A 25,534-nucleotide genomic window follows, 5' to 3' on the forward strand; every position below is an offset into this window, starting at 1 on the left:
GACCATGGGAAATCCCTGAGGACACAGACACTGAAGGGACAGGCAAAGGAGGAACCTAGAAGTTTCTAGGTGACTATCTGAGGACAGTGACAGTGAAGTAGGAGAGGAAGTATCATCTTTTGAGGATTTCAGACTTCCCTGTGAGTTCCTGCTAGCAGATGGTATCAAGTTGGAGTTCTTCCAGTAATGCTTTCAGACCCAGCATTAAATCCCCACCTATTGAAGAGGACCCTGTCCAAAAGTGGGTACATTACACAATTCAGTAGGAGAACAGTTGTAAATGCTTTCCCCTTCCAGCCATTAAAAAAAAAAAAAGTGTTGCATCTTCTCAGATGCAGAAAGCGTGCTGAGCTCTCCCAGGGAGAGGCAGAATTGTTGTCAGGAAAAATATTAGACTGTTTTGGCCCCTGCCCAGTTTGGCATTTCCTCTCCAGATTAAGGTCACACTCATTTGTAGTAAAGATTTTTTATTTCAGATCTTTCCCTTAATATACAGTCATGAAATTTTGTAACTTCCCAGACTAAATTTTCCATAAACCCATTCCTTGTTTCTGCTACTTCATTTTCAGAGCTATTTTACACATGTGATAAATGGTGTGAGTAAAAAATGATTGATGTGATCAGCAGTATGTCAGAAACCAGGTCCTCTTTTACAGTCCCAAAAGACACAAACTGAGAAAACAGAAAAATAAACATCTATGCTGAGAAGTCTTGAGTAGTTTTGAGGTCTGACAGATCTTAGTTTAAAACCAGTGTGCCACCAGTCACTATCTGTATGACTTTGGATATATTCTCTAACTTTGGAGTCTTAGTTTCCTCCCTTAAAATGGGGATAATAATATACCTACCTTGTTATCAAAGACTTCTCTAAGCACTTTACCTCGATTAACTCATTTAATCCTCCAAAGAGATGTCTACTATTAAGACACAGAGAGATTAGGTAATTTTTGTTAGGTTAGACTGCTAATCAGAGGTGCAGCCAGAATTTGAACTCATTAGTCCAGAGAAGAGCTCTTAAATATTCTACTGTATTATTTCTCTAAATATATGTAGACCATCTAATGTAGTATCTGATAAATAGTGGGTACAGTGCTTGATAATTGGTACTGATTAGTAATAATAATAAACAGAGCTTTTAATTTTGATGGGAAAGACAAGTTCCATGGTACTCTTTCAATCAACTCTGATTCAGATTAGTGTCTAAAAATACTTGAGTTTATAAAGGTCCTTTCACTATGTATGAGAAGAAATACTTTGGTTTGCAATAATCTAGCAATGGATCAAAGCAAAAAGAAGTACAAAATACAGATTTCTCCTGGAACAAAATTATAATGAACAAGTATTCCTCTGCGTTAAAAGCATTTCTTTCTCTTATCTCTGGGGAGGGAGGCTAACATAATGAAGAAACCTTACAGACACTGACTGGAACGGGACAAGATGCTGATGCCAACATGCAGTGAAGCATATTTCCTCTGTAAGTTCTGGCCATCAAAGCAAACGCAAAAGCCATTAGGTCAAAGTCATTGGATGCTTTGGAAAAGCATCCAACTGTCAGATGCTTTTCCAAAAAATAATGCACTGCTTTCACAAGGGAGACATTCAGGGATGGACTTCAAGTGTGTGGGGCCTTTTTGGAGACAGTGAATGGTGGTGGACAGACCTACTTCTGCAACTCAGAACAACTCCTATATCAAAGAATCTATCTAGTCCTTATGCCTAAATTCCATTGCTTAGCACTTAAAGGCTTTTAAGTATTCACAACACCAACATAAAACCCTCAGAAAGGAACAAAAACACAACCAGGAGCTTCTATTGATTACCTCCTCTGCAGAGATTAGTTGATAAGTAAAATAAGGTCTTTAAAAACTAAGAAAGTGCTAGGTACCTAAGACATGTGGAGGACCAAAAGAAAGTTCATGGAAGAGAGATTAATAATGCCAAAGAGGAAACCAAAGTTTGGCCCCTGTGATGTTATCAAGGACTAAATGAAACAATTAGCTCACTGCTGGTCTCAGTTTCTATTAAGTTCAAAATCGGACAAGGGTGGAGTACTCCTCATCATTGCATAGGTTTAAATTTGCAAGTAAAGCTGGGGGGAAAAATAAATTTGCCAAGTTAGTCTTTTGGAGGAGTTTCCTGCCTCCTAGGTTCTTTCTAGAATTCAGATAGTGCACTAGGTAAATGGCAGTATCAGAATACAATTTGGCAGGATAACTGAGTCTGTCCCAAAGACACATACTTCAACTCATTGACATTTGAGGTGTCAGCAGTTATTAACAAAATCAGACAATAGTACTGGAATTCTATTTACTTAAGAATAGAGAGAATAGTAATCTCTCTGAGCTTCCTTTTTTGGGGGCGTGAGGTCTGTAAAATGAGGATAGCATCTACTGTAAAAAAGGACGTGAGACTTAAACGAGGTTAAGTGTGAAGAGCCTGGCACACAGCAGGCACTCTATCTATCCCTGCCCGTGCATGCTTAGTTGCTAAAGCCCTGGTGGGCAATGATTGCCACCTCATCAGCACAGAAAGCTCCTCCGCTGAAGCAAGTGACAGTGCCAAAATGCTCTGCAATGGCGGGTTTTATTTGGCTTTGTTAGAAGCTACTTGCGCGAAAGCTTATTCCTGCCTACATATTTTCCAATGTTCACAAAGTATTCACCACTGCTTATCATAAATCTGGTTCTAGTGAGTTAATAAGTCATTCTGAGCCTCGTCCTTAGATAGAGAAGCCTTCCAACCATATATAAATAAAACTTGTTCTGAGGCACTATGGGGTTGGCCTCCAGCAATTCAGAAATAAACAATGAAGCTGCTCATGACAATATAAATTTGCCTTCTCAGCAGTATATTTTCTCTCTAATCTCCTTCTTTGCACACGAAAAATCTTCTGCTCCATCTGGCTTTTCTCTTGTGCCCAGAAACACATAACTCAGTCTGCAAAGATAGAACCTATAACCATATCTTTTTTTTCCACACCACCTGACTTTTTAGGCTAATTTCCAAACTTTTGAAGCCAGCAAATAATCTTTTTGTAAAGACTATTTGTATACTATTTCTTGATCTATTAAACAGAAAAATTAAGATTAGAACTTTAAAACCTGTATATACTGGTTTTTCCTAAAAAATGTGCCACACAGTTTATTATCATGTGCCTGATAATAAACTATGTGGCATATTTTCTCCATAGAGAAAGCAACCACCATAATTTTGTATGATCAAAGGGGAGGAAATGGCATTTTAAAAGGCAGGGTCTTAGGAACTCAAGTTACTTAAGCCACATGGGAGTCAGATAATCAAACAATGTGCTTATTTCATATACTGTGGTGCTCTTTCTGTATGAAGTCTATTTGGCACGTAGACGGCACATGTAATTACACTCAACCATTCATAGATGCTGTTTTCCATTACAATATTCCCCTGAGTGTAGGTTTACTTTCCTTTTTAGAGTCTTAATACCTACAACTGATTAACTACTTTTTTTTTTTTTTTTTTTTTTACAGTGGAGGCCTCTTTGGAAAGGAGTTCTCCCTTAGGTTTGTAAGCACAAGAGGGGCCCCCTTTTTAGTGGAAACCAGAGTTGCTGCTTCACAGGTGCTGCACCAAGCAGTTTCAGTATTTTGCTCCAGCTCATTTTGGACCTAGAAAACCTTGGTGACCTTAGAATAACAGAATGCTGCCATTAGAAATCTAGCTCAAGGCCCTGACTTTACATATTTATATAAAAATTAAAGGCCAAGACATAAGACTTATCCACTTACATACCCATTAAATATTGAAACCCAGATTGAAACACACTACTTAGGTTTTGTGAGTATAATTTAATGCAGTTCTTTTAAAGAGAATGAGAGTGAAGTACTTGATCAACTATATGGTGATACTGTGCTGCAAGCAGCATGTTAAGTGAGAATACTTCAGATACTGTTACAGAAATAAACAGCCACATATTCTTAAGAGTCAAATACTTATGACATTTTATTTTCACAGTAACCATTTTGATAACTCATCATCTTTATCTGATGACCCCTTTTTGGGCAACAATTAAGATGATAATCCCCAATTTCAGTGATCTAGTGAAATCCAACTTCAAAGGAATGTGTATCCATTTTAACAATATACACAGAGAGCAATGCCCTCATTTTCTATGCTGCCATACCAAATTGCCACAAACTTAGTGGCTTAAGAACAATGTAAATTTATTATCTTACAGCTCTGTATAAGTCAGATGTCCAACACAGGTCTCAGCAGGTTACAGTCAAGGTGCCAGTGGGGCTACATTCCTTTCTGGGAACTCCACTGGAAAAAAAGTTGCCTTGCTTTTTCCAGTTTCTAGAGCCTGCCTTTATTCCACGGCTGGAACCACCTTCCTCCAACTTCAAAGTCAGCAAAGTCGAACCTCTGACCTTCCACTGTCACTCTCAGAAAGGGTCTCCACATTTAAGTACTTCTGTGATTAAATTGGGTCGATTCAAATAATCCAGGATAATCTCTCCATGTCAAGGTCACACTTGCATAGCCCCTTAGCCACATATTCACAAGTTCTGGTAATTAGGGCATGACAAGTTTGGGGAACCATTATTCTGCCTCCCATATAAGCAGAAATAGCAAGATAAACATTTTTTTAGTGCCCATCTTCTCTTCAGAAAAATTAATAATTTATATATGTTTTTATAATAGGTACTATATACAGGGGAAGTATGTAGCCCAAATGAACTTTTGTACTGATTCAAACTCAGGAGAGATGATGACATGCAAATTATTTCAATACTCCGGTGATGTACTATGAAACCCAACCCCTTTTCCAAGGGATACTCCAATTTTAATTATCTGTCTCCTGGCATCATATCCCTTCACTAAAACAAATAGGTATTTTCAATTCTAAATTGAAAATAAAAGAAAAAAGGATTTCAAATGTTTCATAACAGCTCTTTGTTAAAGAGATCCTATTCTTAAGTTCCCTCAAAACATTCTGAGGTCTAAAGATAATTTAGCATTTATTTTAAAAAATTATAGTTGTATAGGATATTTTTTAGGTACATTAGAATTTAAAACCCTGCTATTCAAAAAGTTCCTATTTTAGTCAGCCCAAAAGAGGAAAAACCCATTATTATATAGCAAAGGGACAGCTAGACACCTTGAGTGGATTTTCAGTGCAACAGATCTTAAGTGACTCTATTTTCAAAACCAAAAATAAGGTATATACTCTAAATAAGGGAATTTTCTGACTTTTTATCTTCTCTGTATAAAAAGTCTTTAAAAATACAGATATGGGAAGAAAATCCTGTACTTTTATCTTTCTAATGTAAAAAACAAAACAAAACCAAAAAACCTCTCCTGCAAATTGACGGTCAGTTTATAACCAGCAGCTGAGTCTACACATGGGCGTCCGAGAAGCTTTCTATCCATCCATTAGCAACTAAAGTGAAAAAAAGGAAGACCTGTAGAGAGACAAGGGTCAACTATGGCCAAAACAAAGTTCCACATTTTTTAAAGTGTGCAAAAACTGAAATAGATCTGCAAGTCCCTCTGATTCATACATAAAATATACTTCATTTTTGTGTTCCTATAAAATGTCCCCAAAACAAGTATCAAGCTTTTCTATGAAGCAACCAAACATGTATCTTTTCATATTCATATATTACACATCAGTAAATATTTACCCAATGTTTCAGAGTAGTTTTTTTTTTTTTTATGTTAGTTTAGGTAACCATATCTTTTAATTCCCTTAATGGAGAACCCGAGAATTTCTGTCCAATGCTGTTCTGTGTAGATTCCCAAATTAAAGGAAGTTTCATTTCAAACTGAAAAAAGAGCACGGCATTTTAAACTAAGGCGTTTTTTTTTTTATCCTGACCAGAAATTAATGAAAGGGACATTTTAGAGATAGGACAAGTGATCCCAAACAAGTAGATTGTGTTCTAAAAGTTTACTCATAAGCTGAAATATACGTTTCCCACAGAAAATGATTATCAGATGTCTAGCTGGACTATAAATATCTAATTAATTAATAAGAGCCAAAAGGTAGATAAAAATTAGCAAAAATGCACTATAATTCTCAAATAAGGAAATACCTAAGATGAATGCTAAATATTGACACTTCTGGAAATAACTTCTAATGTAATTTCTCTAAACTTACATATAAAATGAAGGGAACTTTTGGCTACTTTAAAGTTCCTAGAATCTGATAACACCGATTCCATTTCATGTTTTTCTTTGCTTTAAGCATAGTGTTTAGCACTATTTTCCTTTACTTACTAAGATTAAATGACAATGTTCAAAACATTTAGCAAAGGTCTGGCATTAAGTAAGCTCTGTAAAACTCATACATTTATGATTGGAGCCTCACAGTAACTGGGCAGTAGTCTTAAGAGAACAAAGAAAAGACAGGATGTGTGTACATCCATGCAAAAAGAATTACCTGAGATGGTATTAACTATCATGTTTTCGAACTTTCCTTTCTAGAAAACCTGGGTCTGAGGTTCTCAGAGGCCAGAACTAGGCAACTTAGTCAAAAGGTCACTCCCTGGCTACAGGCCTGGAGCAAAGACTAATCAAGTCCACACTGCAGGAGAAAGTAACCTTGTGAAGTAAGTGACACCCCAGAAAGCAGATGGAAAACAAGAACTGACTCATAAGCATTGAAGCAGATAGATCCAGGCCATTCTGGGGTAAAGGCTAAAGTGCTTTCCAGAGGAAGGAGGAGGCCACGGGCACCAGAGAGGCACAGGCAACCTTTTGCAGCTCATCTCTGGCTAAGTCTGTGGGACAGGCTGTCAAAAGCACTGATTCAGTTGGACAGTTGTGAAGATAAGGAAGAAATGGGCAGAGAATGGCAAGTGCTTGATTCTTTTAAAGAAAAAAGTAAAGGGAATAATCATTATTGGATTAATCCAGTGGTTCACCAACCTGAATCAACATTAGAATCTCTTAGGCATGCCTTTATCATGCAGAGTCCTAGGCCCTTATCCTTAAAGATTCTGATTGCATAGGTCTGAATGAGGATAATATTCAGCCAAATTTGGGAATTCACCAAATTATAGTTAGTTCAATAGATTAACCTTTGGAGCAAAATTTAATTACAGAATATTATCAATTTATATTATCTCACAAAATAACACCATAAAGCTGATTTAGAAAAACTGCATACATAAATTGTACAACCACACATTTTCATACAACAAATAGTATATGTAAATATCTGAAAATATTTTTTAAAACCACAAATCCAAAGTAAGCAACATACAGTTGTTTCAGATATATAAAAGGTTTTTTGGAAAAACTAAAATACGTAACGTGCTTTCAAGTTTTAAAATTTGAAACTTAGAAATTATATCTGATATTAATACTATAAAGAAAATAAGACACTATGTTCTTTCTTATTTCAGAAAGTTCAAGTCTTTTCGTCATAATTGAAGAAACTGCATGATCAATTAAACACTGTTGTCATTATTTTCCAAAATTTTCCATTACTTTTTTTAATGCAGCCATACACCTGAGTGTTTTGAATTATACAAACATATCCATTAGCAGTCTAAACTCACCAACATTTACATTATACTTCTTCAACAGAATCTGAAATGAACCACTAGTAAAATAGGCTGTAAGATTATTTAGATGTTATGAGTTGGTCTGCTGAACTCCAGAGTTCATAGAAGAAATTACATCTTTCAATTTATTTTTTAAGAAGTAAAATTCTGCACTGTGCTAATCTGCTTTTGCATATTATTTGGAAAATGGCTATAAAGGCTTTATTATAAAGGGGTACAAAAAACATCTTATTATGCACAATGCAAGATGGAGAAAAGAATGGTTTACAAATTACTGATGAACACCTAAGGGAATCATGTTTTTTCCTTTCATTATGGGCTTCTCAAAATCAAACATATTTTTCAAATTAAAGTTATATTACGAGTTTTTGAAAAATTAAATCCCTAGCTTAAGAACTTAAATGTCTTTAGATTTGAAATAGGAATGGATGATTATAACTACGTTTTTTTAAAATGTTGCTTTGGGGAACAGTCTTGATTCATTGATTCTTTCTAATAACTTTCTCTTTGCTTGCTTACTATAAAATAACATACTGTTACTGTGAGGACAATTTCTGATTCAATTCCAATGCTCTTGTATCTCCATGAATTTTGGCATTGTTTACCAGCACCTAGGGGAAATCACATATAGGAACATTAGTATTCTGTTTATTAACAGTAACCATATTTAAATTCATAGAAGCCAAGTATGCCAAAAGGCAGCAAGCAATATCAAACACAAGAAAAAGTGACTACATGCAATCTTTTCAGTCATTTTTGCTGAAATAAATTGTTTAGCCAAAGCCAACATCAAAGATAAGCACAATTTATTCAAATGCTCAATTAGTTTACATGCAACATTTTGACTGTTACCCTTTGTCAGCACTGTATAAAATTAAAGTGGTGGTTTTGTTTATAATACTGTCATCTCTAAACCCTTACCCGGAAGACCACTTTATACACAGAACTGTGCAAGTGATACTCCTCTATTTTTTTTTTAAGATTTTTATTTATTTGTTTGAGAAAGAGAGTGAGTGGAGGAGAGAAAGAAAACACGAGCGAGGGGTTGGGGGGCAGGAAGGAGGCTGACTCTCAGTTGAGCAGGGAGCCAGATGCGGGGCTCCATCCCAGAACTCCAGGATCATGACCTGAGCTGAAGGCAGACACTTAACCAACTTAGCCACCCAGGTGCCCCGATATTTCTCTCCTTTAAAACCATAGCTTAGAACTGAGGTTCTAGATTCGAGGCTCTATCAAGAAGCTTTGCAAGGTTTTCACCAATTCCACAAACCATAAGATTTCATTTCGGTTGCTCATTCGACTACTAAAACTTTTTGGTTGTTCATTTTCGAACACCGTGAAGGGTCTGAGATTTTGCTCTACTTGCAAGCCAACAAGTTAGCCTGCACAGTTTCATGGATACTGCCAAAAGACACGGTTCTCCTGGGTCAGAGACAAAGGTCTTTACCACTCATGGTACAACAAACTGCGTGAGGATCAAGACATTTACATTTATTCCCCTTGGCCCCTAAGACTCACACAGGTGACCCAGATGGAAGTATATAGATCCCCACATCCATACTGGTTTGCATTACAAGAGAGGAACCCTGAGCCCAGGAGACCTGAATCCTTTATAATGGGCCTACCCTTTACTCTGGAGGGAGACACTTACGTCTGTCTCCCAAGGCTCACTATAAAAACATCCTTGAAAAGACAGTCTGGAACAAAGAGCAGTCAGGTCATCTGCTCACAGGATGCTGAGAAATGCAAGAAAAGCACGGAAAACCGTCTCCAACATTCACACAAGTTCTATATTTTTGGTGTGCAATATGTTAATTACAATGCCTTTCTCCAAGCATTGTTTTTGTTAATATTTCTTTAACGCTGTGTTTCACGGAAAGGCAAACAGTATTTCAAGTGCTTCAGATATTTAAAAAGCTTCTCATTAATATTCATTGTATTTTATAAATTATAAGCTCAAGTTATGAGAATCTTAAACCTATATGTGTTTTATATAGTCTACCTTTTTAAAAAGAATTTTAGATACACATACACATATATTTATATATTTCAATACTAGAGCTATCCCATGAGGAGTAGAAACTGTCACATGCATCTCATAGAAAAGACAAGTAAAACAGTATTTCTAAATTTAGTATCAAGATCCCATTAAATCCTGCTACTTCCAAACCTATCCTATATATTTGCTTCCAGTGCAATGGTCATAAAAAATACCACAACCAGCACCTAGTTCCTTTGTCTAACTTTCTTATTCTACATAGCACATCAGGAGAATGTATTTCCTACAGGTAAAATCAGTGGTTCTCAACGAGGGGCAATTACGGGTATCATCTGGCATGTCTGAAGCCATCTGTGGTTGTCACAAGTTGTGCAGAGGGAAGAGGACAGTGCCACTGGCACCCAGTGTTTAGGGTGGCTAGGAGTGCTGCTAGATACCCGACAATGCACAGGACAGTAACCCTCACCCCTCCTCCAACAAAGATCCAAAATGAAATATTATGAATAAAATCAAGGCCTTACATCAATAAGCTCGTAGTCATTTTTGGCATGTAAGTGTCTCAGTAGATACCAACGTGCAGTTGATACAATAGACTTGGGATACCCAGGCTGATACACCACTCTTTCCAAAAGTCGCCGCGTCTCTCTGAAAAAGATACTTATATTTAGTCCACAGCATCTAAATTAACATAAGATATCTCATATACTAGTCTCACACACGTTATCTTTCTCATTCTTTTGCACACGTGGTACTGATTCCTTCATGAATTTTTTTTCATAGAATAAAGGTAATAATAATGGCTAATATCTATTAAGTGTTTATTATGTGTTGGGTACGACACTAAGTATTTTACACATATGGTCACATTGAACATTCACTACCTTGTAAGGTTAGCTTGCTATTACTATTCTCATTTTGCAAGTAAGTAAATTAAGGCTCATTCCAAATTGAAGAGGGGAAAGGCTCCTATTTTACGAGCACTTCCGAGTGCTCTATCTCTAATCCTTTTTGAAAACAGACTGAAAACAAATCCATAAACAATACAAAAATAATCTACACCAGAGTTAAAGTGTGTATCAGGCTTTTTAGTATATGCTTTAACAGACAAGTACAATATGTAAATCCATGTAATAAAAGGCTGATTTACAATTGTGTTCTAATCTTTCTTTCCTTATTTACTAACACCTATGACTCCAGAAACTTCCGTACTAACAGACACAACACAAATTGTGGTAACTTCAGAAATGCTGAATAGGAGGATCTTATAAATAGCAATTGGTTCGAAGCAGAAACTAAAGAACTTGTCTTGAAGATATATCTACATATGAATCACACAGTAAGCACACTGTTTTTTTCTTTGCGTTTATGTTGATTTGGGCTGATTTTCGGTGGTGATAAAAATTATGGGAGGTGCTAACCGATTACAAGGAGGTAGAGGTTAAGGCCCTTTAAGTCACCCACACTGAGCTTCAGCAGAAAGAGTTCATTAGGAAGTATAAATAAATTATAGCCTAAAACATTTCTGAGTGAAATCAGTCATACAAAAAACTGGCCAAAAGTAAATAAATACTAAATGGTTCTGGAACTGCTGATTAGCCATAGCCTTAATTCTTCCTTCACTCCTATTTTGGGATGCTGATGTGATCCCTGCCACATATTTATATGTTTTAAGCTCTATGTCTACAGTATCTATCGTGTTGCAGTAACATAATGCTCCTAAACCACGGTTTTACCTACAGTTGCTCTGTATTATGTGTAATAACCATTAAAGCTACATATTATTCTCAGAATTTTAAAATATTCTTGCTTGTTTTTTCATCCATATGATCTTTAAGTAATTTTTTTCAAATTTATTTCTGACCCCATCCTCACCTTTCAATAAAAAGATCACTAAAATTTGTATATTGTAATCTCAAAAACTTTGAGTTTTTCTAGATATAAAAACCTCATTATTTATAAACATAATTCTGTCTTTTCAATATTCATTACTTTTTTTTCATAGCTCAGTACCTTGCATGAACTTAAGTCAATCTAGCCTTGAACTTCAGTATTTTTATTTTGTTTCTAGAATCCACATTACACTGTTGGTATATCTGAAGACAGCAAAACTCCAAGCCCTTCTTCACTTGAAATGCTGTCATGCCCAATCTCTCATATTCTATATCTGTGTACCAAATTATTTTTTGTAAAACAAATATAAGACTTTGCTTTCTTCCTTACTTGGTTACTTCAACAGCCTTTCCAAAGTAGTAACAGATATATGAATAACACCAAGTTTGTTACACTAACTCTAAATCTTTGTTTCCTTGAGGGACTGAAAGTGAAGAAACATTTCCAAGAAAAAAAGGGAACAAGAATTCTTCATACCTTGCCCCCATTTTGCGGTTGAACTGTAACAAAGCTTGTAAAAAGACAGCCAATGGACAAAAGCAAAGTTTCAAGGCCTCAGTTGTAGCTTCCTGAACCAAAGATGACCAGTGATCATTGGAAATATTAGCCTGTAAAAATATAAGACATATAGTAAATCGAGGCTTTCAACATGTTTACCCTAAAAAAATGAAATTCAACACTCATTTATTAAGTGCCTACTTGTCCAAGTCACCATGTAAATGCTACAGGGGCCATGATTCTACAAAATGATTACGATCTGATTCCTGCCCTTAAAGAGCTACAGAACAGGGTAGACTGGAAAAAAGGAAGGTTTCAAAGAGGAATATTACTTAAAAAACACTAAAATATTTCTTAAAAGGAAATGCACTATTCTACTATATAGGTGAATAAAATCTATCAGTCACTAAGCCTCTGGGATCTAACAAATATAAAAAACTCAATCTAACATGACTCTAATTGGTAGTGATAAAGTCCCACATTTCAAAAATTATCTAAGGAGAGAGAGAAGGCTGAAATTAAATATTTTAATAAAATCCCAAAATAGAAAAAAGGTACAAAGCAGATCACAGATAAATCAAACTCATCAATACTGAGAACTTTTTAAAGAATTTCACTTTATAAGGAAAATGTTAAGGTATCTACACATCACTTATGTTGCAAACTTTAGTTTCTTACATGTACTGACTCAGAAATAACAGATAAGTGTGTTCCTAAGGAACAATAACGTGAAGATAAAATGGTGAACAGTCTGCTGAATTACGTTAGAAGAAAAAATGCACTTAAAATCTTTCATTAAAAACCTCAAACGTTCATTAAAAACTAAGATTTCATATGTACAGGTATCTAGAGTACACATTTTAATAAAGTCAATAGGATGAGTCCATTTCAAACATGAAATTATAAAAAAAGAGCAATAAACAGTGCAGTACAGGCAATAATTATTATGCATGTAATTAAGAAAAAGGAAGCTATAAAGATAATAAATTTGAAAATAAATTGTAAAGCATCTTCTATAAAGATGGAAGCAATGAGACCTTGGGTACATTTGACAAAGAAAATAAGGCAAAGCCCAAAAGTAATACGACTACTCCTAATATATTTTTATTTTTTATATTATTTTTTTAAAGATTTTATTTATTTATTTATTTTAGAGTGGGGGTAGGTGGGAGCAGAGGGAGAGGGAGGGGAAAAGAATGTTAAGCAGACTCTGCGCTAAGCATGGAGGCCAACACAGTGTTCCATCTCATGATACTGAGATCATGACTCCAACACTCAACCGAGTCACCCAGGTGCCTCATTCCTAATAATATTTTTAAAAACCAAGAACACAAACCCTCACTGGTTGCTTTTATAATGTATTCTCATATAAAATATTCTATAAAGTTAGCTCAGATTACTATATAAGGAAAAAGTTTCTATATGTACTTGGTATATTAAAAACAGAATGCAAATTTTTGTCTCCCACTGTGTCTTTAAAATTTGTTATATGAGGAAGCACTTTATCTCTGTCCCTGGGTATATATTACAGTAGGCTCTGTGATTCTGATACCTACTTTTCTTAGAGTCATCACAAACAATCTTAATTAGAATATCTTCTTCCTTTCAATACTTCAATCTTCATTCAGAGGTAGTATCTACACCCTGTCCCACTACAGTTCCCAGACAGGGTATGGTTACAGATAGCAGCAGAGGGTTTGCTCCTCGTCCCAACACTCACCTTTTCTTGCCAATTGTAGTCTCAGACAGCTACTGAAATGCCGGAAGTCTGTATTTGACTGGTGCTACTGTACGATGATGCCTTGCTCTCTAGGCCTGATAGATATTTCAATCTCTTTTTCTCATCCAGGCTTTCCTGGCTTTATCAGAGACTCCCAATTTCATGGATAGTCTCTTATCTGCAGGACTAGCTATGTAATCTGTGGAGCCCAGTGCAAAATAAAAATGCATGGCCCTTTGTTCAAAAATAGTTAAGAATTTCAAGATGGTGACTGGAGAGCATTAGACCAAGTGTGGAGCCCTGGGCAACTGCATAGAATGCATGCCTGTGAAGCAGTCCTGTTCATCTACAGCTCCACTAACCTGGACAAATATACTCTATTTCACTTACTCTCCACATCCTCTAAGCAATCTGCAAACCTCTAGCTGCCTTTCTGCCGAGATCCCATCACTCCTCTAGGAGGCCCTACTGGATAGGATCTAAGATAAGTCCTATGCCAACTCATTTTCACACTGGCACCACTCACTCGTTCCAACAAACTCCAGGAGTGCTGCCAAACCCAGGTCACAGTCTCCTTCACTCCCTCCATCTTGTACCCAACCATATACTCCTACCCACCTTTGGGATTCACCTACTGCAGACCACTCTCTGCCAGAGCATGTGCTCATTTTCCAAAACACTCTCTTTTCCTCTGTCCTAACACAGCAGGTGGAGAGCCACAAGCTCCTGAGGTTATGTCAGATACCTGTCCATATGCCTCCAGGACCTCAGAGGCCACACATCAAAACCTCCCTTTCTCTGAGAGAATTCAGATAGGTTCTTTTATTATTATTATTTTTTAAAAATTAATTAGTTAATTAATTTATTCACTCTTCAGCTGTTTATCCCATAATCAGCTACCTTGGAGGATGAAACCCAATTGTGTACAGACTGAAAGCAAAAAATATACACTTTCTCCCTTCCTCACCTTTGTGGGCATCTGTGGGTGGAAATGTGCCACAGAGATGGGGGGGAAACAGAATAGCTCTACCCCCCAAAATTTCTTCATAATCCTTCTCCAACTTCTAATCCTTTTATAGCTCCCTTATAAGTTAGGCTTCTACTCACTTTGGAAGTCTGTAACTTGATCTTATATCTCATTTTGGAATCTGTTATCTCTGAAATCTAGTATTTAGTATCTTAGCTGAAACTCTCAGTTTAATATCCTATTCATATATTATAACACATACAGGAGCCTCTCATAAAAGTGTAATTTTACAATCCTCATCCGCTGTACACTGCCAGGTGTTTACCATAGAAACATGCATCTCATATTCTTTTACAACAACTGCTGGGTGTCAAATAGTACAGTAAGAATAATTAGACTCGAGCAGTGTTTTAAAGTTTACAAAGGCTTTTGGAAATGTTATTTCATTTGATATTTAGCCCTATAAGAAGGCAAAGTAGTATTATTATCTCTACTCTTACAAGGAAAAAGAAAGGCTCTAAACAGCTAAAGTTTTCACAGGTAGTAAATGGTATAACCAGAACCAAAGCCATTAGAGAAAATAATTTTTGTGGCTGTAGTGGGTGGTGGGAGAAGATGGGGTATATATGGGTATTACTAAACTGCAAGCTAATTTCCTCAACTGTAAAATAGGATTACCGTGAACATGAAATAAGTTAATATGTATCACACACACATACACTCAAATACAGTATCATATACGCTGTTCAGCAGTTTGCCCCCCAAAGCACACACACGTAAACATTTATCTTAAAGAGTTTTCTATACTAGTACCAAAGATTTCTAGATTAATATACCTAATTTTGTATCAAAAATCAGATGTCAAATCAAAAATTACCAGAAGTCCTTCTTACAGAATGTCAAATTTAACTGAGAAATGACTGAAATGTTAAATTACTGGCACCTTTGTCACAGATGAGTACCTGGGTTAATTCTCTAATTTATCAAAAGGAAACAAATATGTATATTCTGCCATAATTCAACTTTTAAATTGCAATCTTTGGATTGGAATTTAATTGGAATTAATTGGAATCTATGGATTTACATGACTCTTATTTCCACCAAAAGCCCAAATACAAAGTCTATGAGAAGGCCACATGAGAAGGTGATGAAACAACAGGAACTCAACAGAAAGCACTATCATCTTAAAGAAAAATAAAAGAATCAGTTTTTCATGATCATAATTATAATATGATCTTACCATGCAGGCTTTTAAAGCAAGTAGAGCTAGTCTCAAGAGACTCGACAGCTTCCCACTCCAAATGCCCTGTTGGGATGCTACTTGTAGACTCTTTCTATAACACATCTCTGCAGCACCCATCATTCCTTGGGACTGATATATGTGTGCCAGCCACTGAGGAACAGAAAGAGAACAGAACCAAAAAATTTTTAATTTAGTACATAGTCTGGTACAAACCAATAAATTCAATACACTTTGATGAAGTTAAATTTTTAATTTAATTTTTGGTAAGTTTTATGCCCCCCAAAATCCAAAAATCACAGGTTAAGAAAGGAGTAGACATCTTGCCCATTCTATCAGCAATAGCTTACTAGCCACAGCACTTGAAAGTGTTAAAGAGTCTTCCATGATGGTAAGTCAGGAACAAAATCAAAATGGAATGTAAAAACAGATATATCATGTAAATACTGATCAAAAAGAAGTTTGTACAGCTGTATCAACCTCCAACAAAGTATATCTTAAGACAAGAAGTATTAAGAGATAAAGGGGTCTGTTTCGTAATGAATAAGAATCAATTAATTGGAAGAGATAACACTCCTACATTTGTATTCACCTAGTAAAGACACAGAATTTATGAAGCAAAAGTTGACAGAAATGAAAGGAAAAAAAAACACTGAAATGCAGAATCAAAGTTGGAGATTTTAATACACCTATCTCAGCAACGGTAAAAGAAACAGACAAAAAATTCAATACAGATATAGAAGATTTAAACATAATCAGCTTGACTTAAATGATATATTTGGAAGACTATACTCAGCAACTGTAGAATACACATTCAGTGAAAATGTGTATTTTCTAAATCTGACCATATGCTGGGTCACATTTCAAAGAACTGAAATTATACAGTCTACTCTGATTAAGTGAAATTAAACTAAAAATCAGTAAGAGACAACTGAAAAAAAAATCATCCTCTCCCATATTAGAAATTTTACAACATGCTTCAGAAAAAAACATGGATCAGGGCGCCTGGGTGGCTCAGTTGGTTAAGTGTCCAACTCTTGATTTCAGCTCAGATCATGATCTCAGGGTTGTGCTAAAGATTCTCTCTCCCCCTCTCCCCGCACTCCATTTGCTCTCACTCCTGCATGCACTCTCTCTCTCTTTCTTAAAACAAAAAAAAAAAACACCCCTCCCCCCAAAATGAAAAAACAAACAAAAAAGACTCACATGGATCAAAGAAGAAATCCCAATGGAAATCAGAAAACATTTTCAAATGAATGATAATGAAAGCACTACACAAAATCTTGGGGAATACATATACTGGAGAAAGACGGAAAATCTATGCTGTAAGTTTCTATCTCAAGAAGCTAGGGGAAAAAAAAATCTAAAACCAAAGAAAGCAAAAATAACATAGAAAGAAGTCAATAACATGTAAAGAAACTATAATGAAGAAAATCAAAACAAAAAGTTGGTTCTTTGAAAAGTTAATAAAACTGATTATCAAGAAAAAAATTTAGAAAACACAAATTACCAATATAAGAATGAAAAAGGAAAAAAGCATTACAGATTTTCCAAACATTACAAAGAAGGTATCATGAACAACTTTATGCCGATAAATCTGAAATTGAGATGTGCTGGACAAATTCCCTGTAATTCAACAATGCTAAAGAAAGAGGAAATCTTAAAAAAAAAACTTTCCCATAAAGAAAATTCTTGGCCCAAATAGCTTCAATGGTGAATTCTTCTAAACATTAAAGAAATAAATGTCACTCTCACACAAACTCTTTCAGAAAATAAAGAAAAGGAGAATTAACATAGATAACAAAACCTAACATAGACCTTATGAGAATGAAAAGTTACAAGCCTTTCTCTCTCATGAATATAGGTATTAAAAATTCTTTAAACAGTCATTAGCCAAGTGACTCCAGCAATATATATAAAAGGAAAAATACATCATAACCAAGTAGGATTTCTTCTAGAATGCAAGGTTAATGTAGCATCTGAAAATCAATGCAGTACACTGCATTAACAGAAAAGAGCCATTCTAATAGATGTCCCCCCAAAAGATCTGTTAAAACTCAACATCCATTCATGATAGAAAACAAATCTCTTTTACCAATTTAGAATAGAAGAAAACTTCCTTAATCTGATATATATATATCAGATAAAACCTATAGCAAAAATCATATTAATTATGAAATAGTAAATGCTTTCTATGTTAGGTTGATAATAAGAACGTTCACTTATCTAACCACCACTTCTATTTAACACTGTATTCAAGGTTCTAAACAGTGCAATATGGCAAAAAAAAAAAGTCAATATACAAATATCGGAAAGAAAACGTAAAACCTTGTTATTCACAAATTATATAATTGTGTATACAGAAAACCTAAAATCATTTCAAAAAAATAAGTGAATTCAGCAAGGTTGTTGCAGGTCAACATATAAATATCAACTGCATTTCTAAGCATTTGGAGCAAGCATACAAGAAAAAAATACCATTTGTAATCAAACAAAAAATATCAACTACCTACTAAAAATTTAACATAAAAATGTAAAAGACCTCTACAATGAAAATTGTAAAACATCACTGAGAGAAATTTAGAACCCAAATAATTTGAGGAAAATACCACATTTGTGGATAGAGAAATTCAGTAGTATTACTTTATCAATCCTCCCCAAATTAAACTACAGATTCATGCAATTCCAATCAAGATCCTAGCAGGGCTTTTGTTTGTGGGGGAAGGAAGCAGGGTAGTTGACAATCATATATAATTGCAAAAAGCCTAAAATGACTTTAGGACACGTGAAAGAGAACAAAAAAAGTCAGAGGTCTTAATATTACCACCACACATAAAAACTAATTATAACGCCATAAACAAGAATAAACAAATAGATAATAGAAAAGAAGAGGGAGCCCTATTAAGACCTACAGATACAGTCACCTGATTTCTGACAAAAGCATCACTACAGTTCAGTGGGGACAGAATGGTCTTTTCAAGGAATGATGCTGGAACAATGTGATACACATAAGAAAGGAATGAACCTGGATCCTGCAACATTAACAAAAATTAACCCTGGATGAATCATATCCTAACATGTGAAAGGTAAAACAAAAAAAAATTTTTTTTTTAAAGATGTTATTTATTTGATAGAGAGAGACACAGAGAGAGAGGGAACACAAGCAGGGAGAGTGTGAAATGGAGAAGCAGGCTTCCCACTGAGCAGGGAGCCCAATGTGGGGCTCGATCCCAGGACCCTGAGATCGTGACCTGAGCCGAAGGCAGACGCTTAACGACTGAGCCACTCAGGCGCCCCAAAACAAAAATTTCTAGAGGAAAACAGAAAAATATCTTTAGGCGCTTAAAGTAAGCAAAGCGTTCTTAAATAGAACATTTCAATAAAGCATTAACCATTACAAAATGGTAAGTTAGACTTCATTAAAATGAAGAACTATTCATCAAAAAATAATATTAACAGAGTGCTAAGCCAAGGTACAGACATGAGAAAATATGTGCAATACAAATACCTAAAGTGTGCTTCAATCCAGAAAATATAATGAATTCTAAAAATCAGTAAAAAAAAAAAAAAAAAGCCCATGAAAAATAAAAGGCACTTTATAAAGAGGATATCCAAAGGTTCAATAAGCATATGAAAAGTGACTCAACATCATTAGTCAGGTAAATTCAAGTTAAAACTACCACAGGATACTATTACCTACCTATCTACTGAAAAGGGAAATATTAACCACATCTAGCAATATCAGCAATTGGAATGCTCAGAATTTGCTGGTGGGAACATCAAATAGACAACCATTTTAGAAGACTGTCCGACAGGATCTACTAAACATACATATCCCTTATCACCCACTGAAAGACAGAGGTAAGGACGGACACAGCAGCATTACTCATGATAGCCAAAACCTAGAAATAATCCAAATACCATCAAGTATATATTCATAAGATGAAATGGAAAAATTACGGCTACATGAAACAACTAATGAGTCCCACACACGACGCTGAATGAAAGTACCAGATACAAAAGAATAGTCCGTTTACAGGATGTTCAAAAACAGGCACAACTAGAAAGAAGTGACAGAAGTCAGAACAGTGCTTCTCCTTTTTATTTGAAGTAGGGAGAAATCAAAGAGAAAGGCATGGGGAGGCAACTAGGTTACTGGAAATGTTCTGTATCTTGGTATAGGTGGCAGCTAAAAAGGCATGTATGTAAGTAAAAATGTAATGAATGGGTCTTTTAAGACTTTTATACTCTATCCTTTGTGAATTACATAATATGAAAGAAAACACACGCTATCTCTTAAAACTCTACTTCCTATAAAGTTTATCTTTTATTTTTCCCTTTTCGTTTGACAAGGTATTTTTCTTCTTGATGAAGAAATCATCAGTATCCATTTGACCTTAGAATTAAATTATCTTAACTTTCATATGGCAAACTTTAAGAAAGGGGATAAAAAGCACCATCTTTCTCCAATGATTACAGTAAAAAGCAGGCTTAGCTTGCATAATCCAACTACTTTATGCCACTAGATAATCTTTTTAAGCAGGAACATCAAAAAGTTGTTATAATAAAAGATCAAAATGAAGAAAAAATTATAGTAAAATAAGCTTCTGTTAAATCAACATCAAAAAGCCCCTTTGACCCTTTCTCTGGAGCAGAGGAAACTATAGTAAACTGAATACAGTAATTACATGTTTTTCTGTGTTTTAAAATCAATAAGAATAAAGTACATGGTGATCATTACATGTTTGTCATTGACATGTAATGACATATGACAAACATAACCAGATCCAGCTAAAAGGACATTCTGTTGATTCAGGCATCTGTAACTATTTCAAAAAACACTAAATAACCATTAAAATCCTGGATATGAGTTTACCTATGTGGTAGTTAAAGAAAAATAAAGAAAAACTACATAAATCCTCTCTACAACAGAGTTAACAACATTATGACAAAATGTTTGAAACACTCTTTAGCTCTCTTACATCAACACCATGTAAAAGACAGTATTCTCAACATTGTTTTAAATCGAGGAAATTTATAATCAACAATTTAAGAAGCTTTGAAGCAGTGTAGCAGCAGATCCTAAATTAGTATTAAACTTCCTCAAGTCTCCCTAATCACAATACAACATACTTGAAATCTTGAAAGTGAAAGATATATGGTGAGTTTAAAGACAAGACAAATAAAATGGAGCTTAACCCCTGCCTTCACCTAGTATAATGAAAGATTCTAGTTCAGGATTCATGTAAGAAAGGAGAGAATTTACCTGCCAAGCTGGAACAGAAGTTGAGTTGGACATGACTGTTTTTTGCAGCTCTTCAAGGACAGCATCTGGGAGAGGGTTTTGTGACTCCAGGAGTGGTTTACACTGAACTTGTCTCAAAAGTAAGATAATAGCTGGCTGATCAGGGTTACTTTTTAAATTCTAAAAATTAAACCCCAAATAGAAATACATCAAATAGATTCTTGAATGTTAAGTGGCAATTAAGTATTCTCCATGTTGGGAAAAAAAAATGTGAACTTAACCTTTTCTTAATAAAAAATAAAGAACTACAAAAGTAAAATAAATAAAACGAACAGCTTGAGAATATCAAACTCCACATTTAAATTAAAATTGATAATGCTATTATTGGAGTTTTTAATTCATTTATTTTAGTTTGTCTCTTTGACTTGTTTTATTCGTAGGTGATATCCTGAAAAACTTAAGTTCTGAATGTAAATAGGTGAATTCAGAAGACATAAAATTAACAGTGAAAGCTAACACTATTCCTTATCGGAAGAAACTATACAGGAAGAGCTATAAGCTATAGTTTTTTTTTTCCTTTTTCAATCTCTTCACAAAAATATTCATTAGATGTCCTTCTCTAGGCACAGACTTCCTAAACACTGTAAGAGAAATGACCCATTTACCCATTTCCCTAAGCCATTATTTATACACATACACATACAGAATTATATATATGCATATGTATCTCTTTATATATATATATATATATATATATATCTCGAAGAAGTTTCAGAAAGTTCTCTAAACAAGTCTTCCACTGTTTTAAACATTTCTTTCTTTATTGCTGGTCCCTCAATAACATATTTAATTTTTTTAATTAAGTTATAGTCTTAAATATATGTGATTGCTTTCTTCTAAGAAATTGGCACAAAAAAAATAGTAAGATTCATAAAAGTATCCCTTATTCTGTCAGAGAGAGCATAGCAACTGTCAGTTGCTTATTAAACACTCACTGCATAATACTAATCTGTCCTGAATTTAGATGGAATTTCTTAAATAAAAGAGAAAATTTATTACTCTGCTTTTCAGAGAATTCAAACACCAAAGGGACCTTCAAGGATCCATTCTTCCTTCTCTGTAAAATTCATCTCCTCCCACACCCCCTTGCCCCCCCAAAAAAATTTCTAGAAAGAAAATACAGTCTCGACTTGGTAAGCATTTATGAAAAAAGATGCTTTCAGAAGAAGCAATGTTTGAAAACCCATGTTATCCATTCAATTATTTCTGAGTAGGTTTATGAAACTGATTCATTCACTGAATACATATTTACTGAGCCCCTACTACGTGTTAGGCAAGGTGCTAAGGATTTACACACAGAGCCTACAATCCAGGTATGTACAAGGTAACTACTAAGTAGCTCCAGTTGCCCACTTACTCCTCATTGTCTTTCTATGTGGTTCAGAGCTTTAGAGATGCCAGAAAATACAGCATTCTGAAGGTAGTAACCAGAAATCAAAGGGAAATATGGCTTCCATAATGGTATTCCCCCCAACAAAGACCTATTAAGTCCTTGAGTCCTAGAGTCAGACAAATGTGAGTTCAAATAGCACCTCAATCATTTTCTAGCTGTGAACTCTTGTGCAAATTACTTACCCTCTCTAAGCCTTAGTTTACTCATTTATAAAAAGGGGATAATAGTATTTATGCCATATATTCTTGGGAAGTTCAAATACAAACTGCTAAGTGTACTGACAGGCTTATAGGAAGTACTCAATAAATGCTGGGTGGTATCATCATCATCACTATCATCACCACCACCATCATATGCCCTTTAAATACTGTGCATTCCATGTTTAATGTTATCTTCTAAGTAGGATAAGAATCCATAAATCTCAATGCTCAATTTCATAATAATACCTTTGTGCAGAGGGCTTCAGCTTCAGATATTCTTCCTGTGTCTATTAGACCAGTGACAGCTTGGGAGAGAGACCACTTTTCAAGAGATTGGTTATACTCCTTAAGGAATTCTTTGTCTTTAACTGTTAACAAAAATGTTAATGTTACTTTCTTCTGCAATTTATAATGTGTTCTCAGAGGAGTAATCAATTGCTAAGAAGTATTACAATTAGACTTATCATGCATATACAATTTTTTAAAACTTACATGTATTATAGGAATACCATAGACCATCCTAGTATGTGCCAGGTTTCTGAAAAGTTTCATGGTAGGAATATTTGTGGTTGAATAACTTAAAACTTTATAGACTTGTGATTTACATAAAAAATCACTTTATCTACAGTAAAACTAAAAATAATTCATTGAAAAAATTAAATACTGTGACATAACTGACATATGATAAATTACACATATGTACATATTCAAATTCTACAACCTGAAGACTTTTGACATGAGCATATATCTATGAACCATCACTACCATCAAGATAATGAACATATTCATCATCATGAAGATTTTCACCCTACCCCTTTGTAATCACTTCTGTCCCCAACATACTTCTCCTCTTAACTGTCTGTCCCAGGCAACCACTAATTATTTTCAGACACAATGGATCAGTTTGCATTTTCTAAAATTTCACATAAATGGAATCATAAAGTATAGCATATAGTATTGTCTAGCACCTTCACAACTATAAATATGGTAAATTACATTTCCAGATGTAAAGCGACTTTACATTCCTAGGATAAACCCCACTTGATCATGATGTATTGTTACCTTTTTTATGTGTTGTTGGATTTGAATTGCTACGGTTTATAATGAATTTCGGCATTTGTAGTTCCACAGTATTCTTGTTAAAGTCTTTGCCTGGTTTTGGTGACAGGATAATGCTGGCCTCAGAGAAGAAGAATACCAACTTTTCTATTTTCGGGAAGGGTTTGTATAGAACTGGTATTATTTCTTCCTTAAATGTTAGGGAGAATTCCTCAATGAAGCCATCTGGTCCTGGAGTTTTCTTTGTCGGAATATTTTTAACTAAAAATTCAATGTCTTTAATAGATACAAAGCTGTTTAGTTTATTTACTTCTTCTTAAGTGAGCTTTGTGTCTTTTAAGGAATTTGTCCATTTCATCCAAATTGCCAAATATAATAGTGTAAACTGTTCCCAATATCCTGTGATTAGCCTTTAAATAGCTATAGTGATGTACCCTCTTTCATTCCTGATGTCTGGCTAGAGGCTTATCAATTCTACTATCTTCTCAAAGAACTAGTTTTCACTTTTGTTGATTTTCTGTTTTCTATTTCACTGATCACTACCTTTTATTACTTCTTTTCTTCCGCTTACTTTGAGTATAAATTCTTCTTCCCTTTTCTAGTTCTTAAGGAGAAGCTGAGATCACGGATTTGAAGGCTTTCTTTTCTAATGTAGACATTTGATGCTATCAATTTCCTGTAAGCAGTGCTTTAATAGCACCGTAGAAATTTGACATGTTTTTTTTTTCATTCTCTTTCAGTTCAAAATATTTTCTAACTTCCCTTCTGGCTTATTCTCTGAACTGGATTATTTAGAAGTATGTTATTTAGTTTCTAAATATTTGGGAATTTTCCAGATATTTTTCTGTTACTGGTTTTTAACTTAATTCTATTATATTAAAACAATATGCTTTATATATTATTTGAGACCTTTTAAATTTATTTCAAACATTTCTGGCCCAAAAGAAATGTAGGTAGATGTTCTGTGTTCACTTGACAATGCTGTTATAAAGAAGTATTCCATAAATGCCAATTAGGTCAATTTAGTTGAGAGTGTTGTTCAAGTCTTTATTATATCTTTACTGATTTTTTTGTTCAATTGTTCCATCAATTATCGAAAGAAGAGTACTAAATCTCTAACTATATAATTGTGGATTTGTCTGTCCCTCCTTCCAGTTCTGTAAGTTTTTGCTTCATACATTTTTCCATAAGCTTTTTTTCTACCTATTTTATTTTGAAATACAATGCAGATTATATGTGTTTTGAAGCTCTGTTACTTAGTGCCTAAAGGCTTATAGCACTGTTATGTCCTCTCAATGAATTGATTCCATTATGAAATGACCTTCCTTATCATTGGCAATATCCGTTGCTCTAAAATCCAGTTTGTCCTGAAATTAGCATTGCCACTCCAACTTTCTTTTGATTAGTGTTGGCATGGTATATCTTTTTCCAATCTTTTACATTTTAGGCTATTTTTGTCTTTATATTTAAATATACATTTATATTTCATCTATGTTTCTTTTAGGCAGTATATAGTTGGCTCTTGCTTTTTTATTCAATATGACAGTTTCTGCCTTTTAACTGGGGTGTTCAGACCATTTAACTTGACTATTGATATGGTTGGGCTTAACTCCAATGTGTTACTTGTTTTCTATTGGTCTTATCTGAGTCTTTGTTCCCTTTTCCTCGTCTTTGAATTATTTTTTACAATTTCTTTTTATCTACCTTGGTGGCTTA

At 34.7% G+C, this 25,534-nt stretch overlaps 1 protein-coding gene across 6 annotated transcripts in view; it reads right to left on the reverse strand.

Moving 5' to 3' along the window:
* The window catches only part of SKIC3 (SKI3 subunit of superkiller complex), a 169,659-nt gene that overhangs the window by 9,513 nt on the left and 134,612 nt on the right, over window positions 1-25,534 (reverse strand). For 5 of the 6 annotated variants that reach the window (XM_028089297.2, XM_028089296.2, XM_088023398.1 and 2 more), the window contains 6 exons: window positions 23,006-23,127; window positions 21,128-21,286; window positions 15,862-16,014; window positions 11,914-12,044; window positions 10,068-10,191; window positions 3,948-8,158 (listed from right to left, as the gene is read on the reverse strand). In XM_028089297.2, coding sequence (XP_027945098.1) covers window positions 8,084-8,158; window positions 10,068-10,191; window positions 11,914-12,044; window positions 15,862-16,014; window positions 21,128-21,286; window positions 23,006-23,127 — 764 coding nt within the window. In that variant the 3' untranslated portion in view covers window positions 3,948-8,083. Of the gene's footprint in view, window positions 1-3,947; window positions 8,159-10,067; window positions 10,192-11,913; window positions 12,045-15,861; window positions 16,015-21,127; window positions 21,287-23,005; window positions 23,128-25,534 lie in introns of those variants that run through there. The other variant, XM_028089298.2, reaches the window with a different exon arrangement.

The sequence above is a fragment of the Eumetopias jubatus genome, unplaced genomic scaffold (assembly GCF_037043125.1).
Source record: "Eumetopias jubatus isolate StellerSeaLion01/CBP00866 unplaced genomic scaffold, mEumJub1_p1.0 scaffold_5, whole genome shotgun sequence".
NCBI lineage: Eukaryota > Metazoa > Chordata > Mammalia > Carnivora > Otariidae > Eumetopias > Eumetopias jubatus.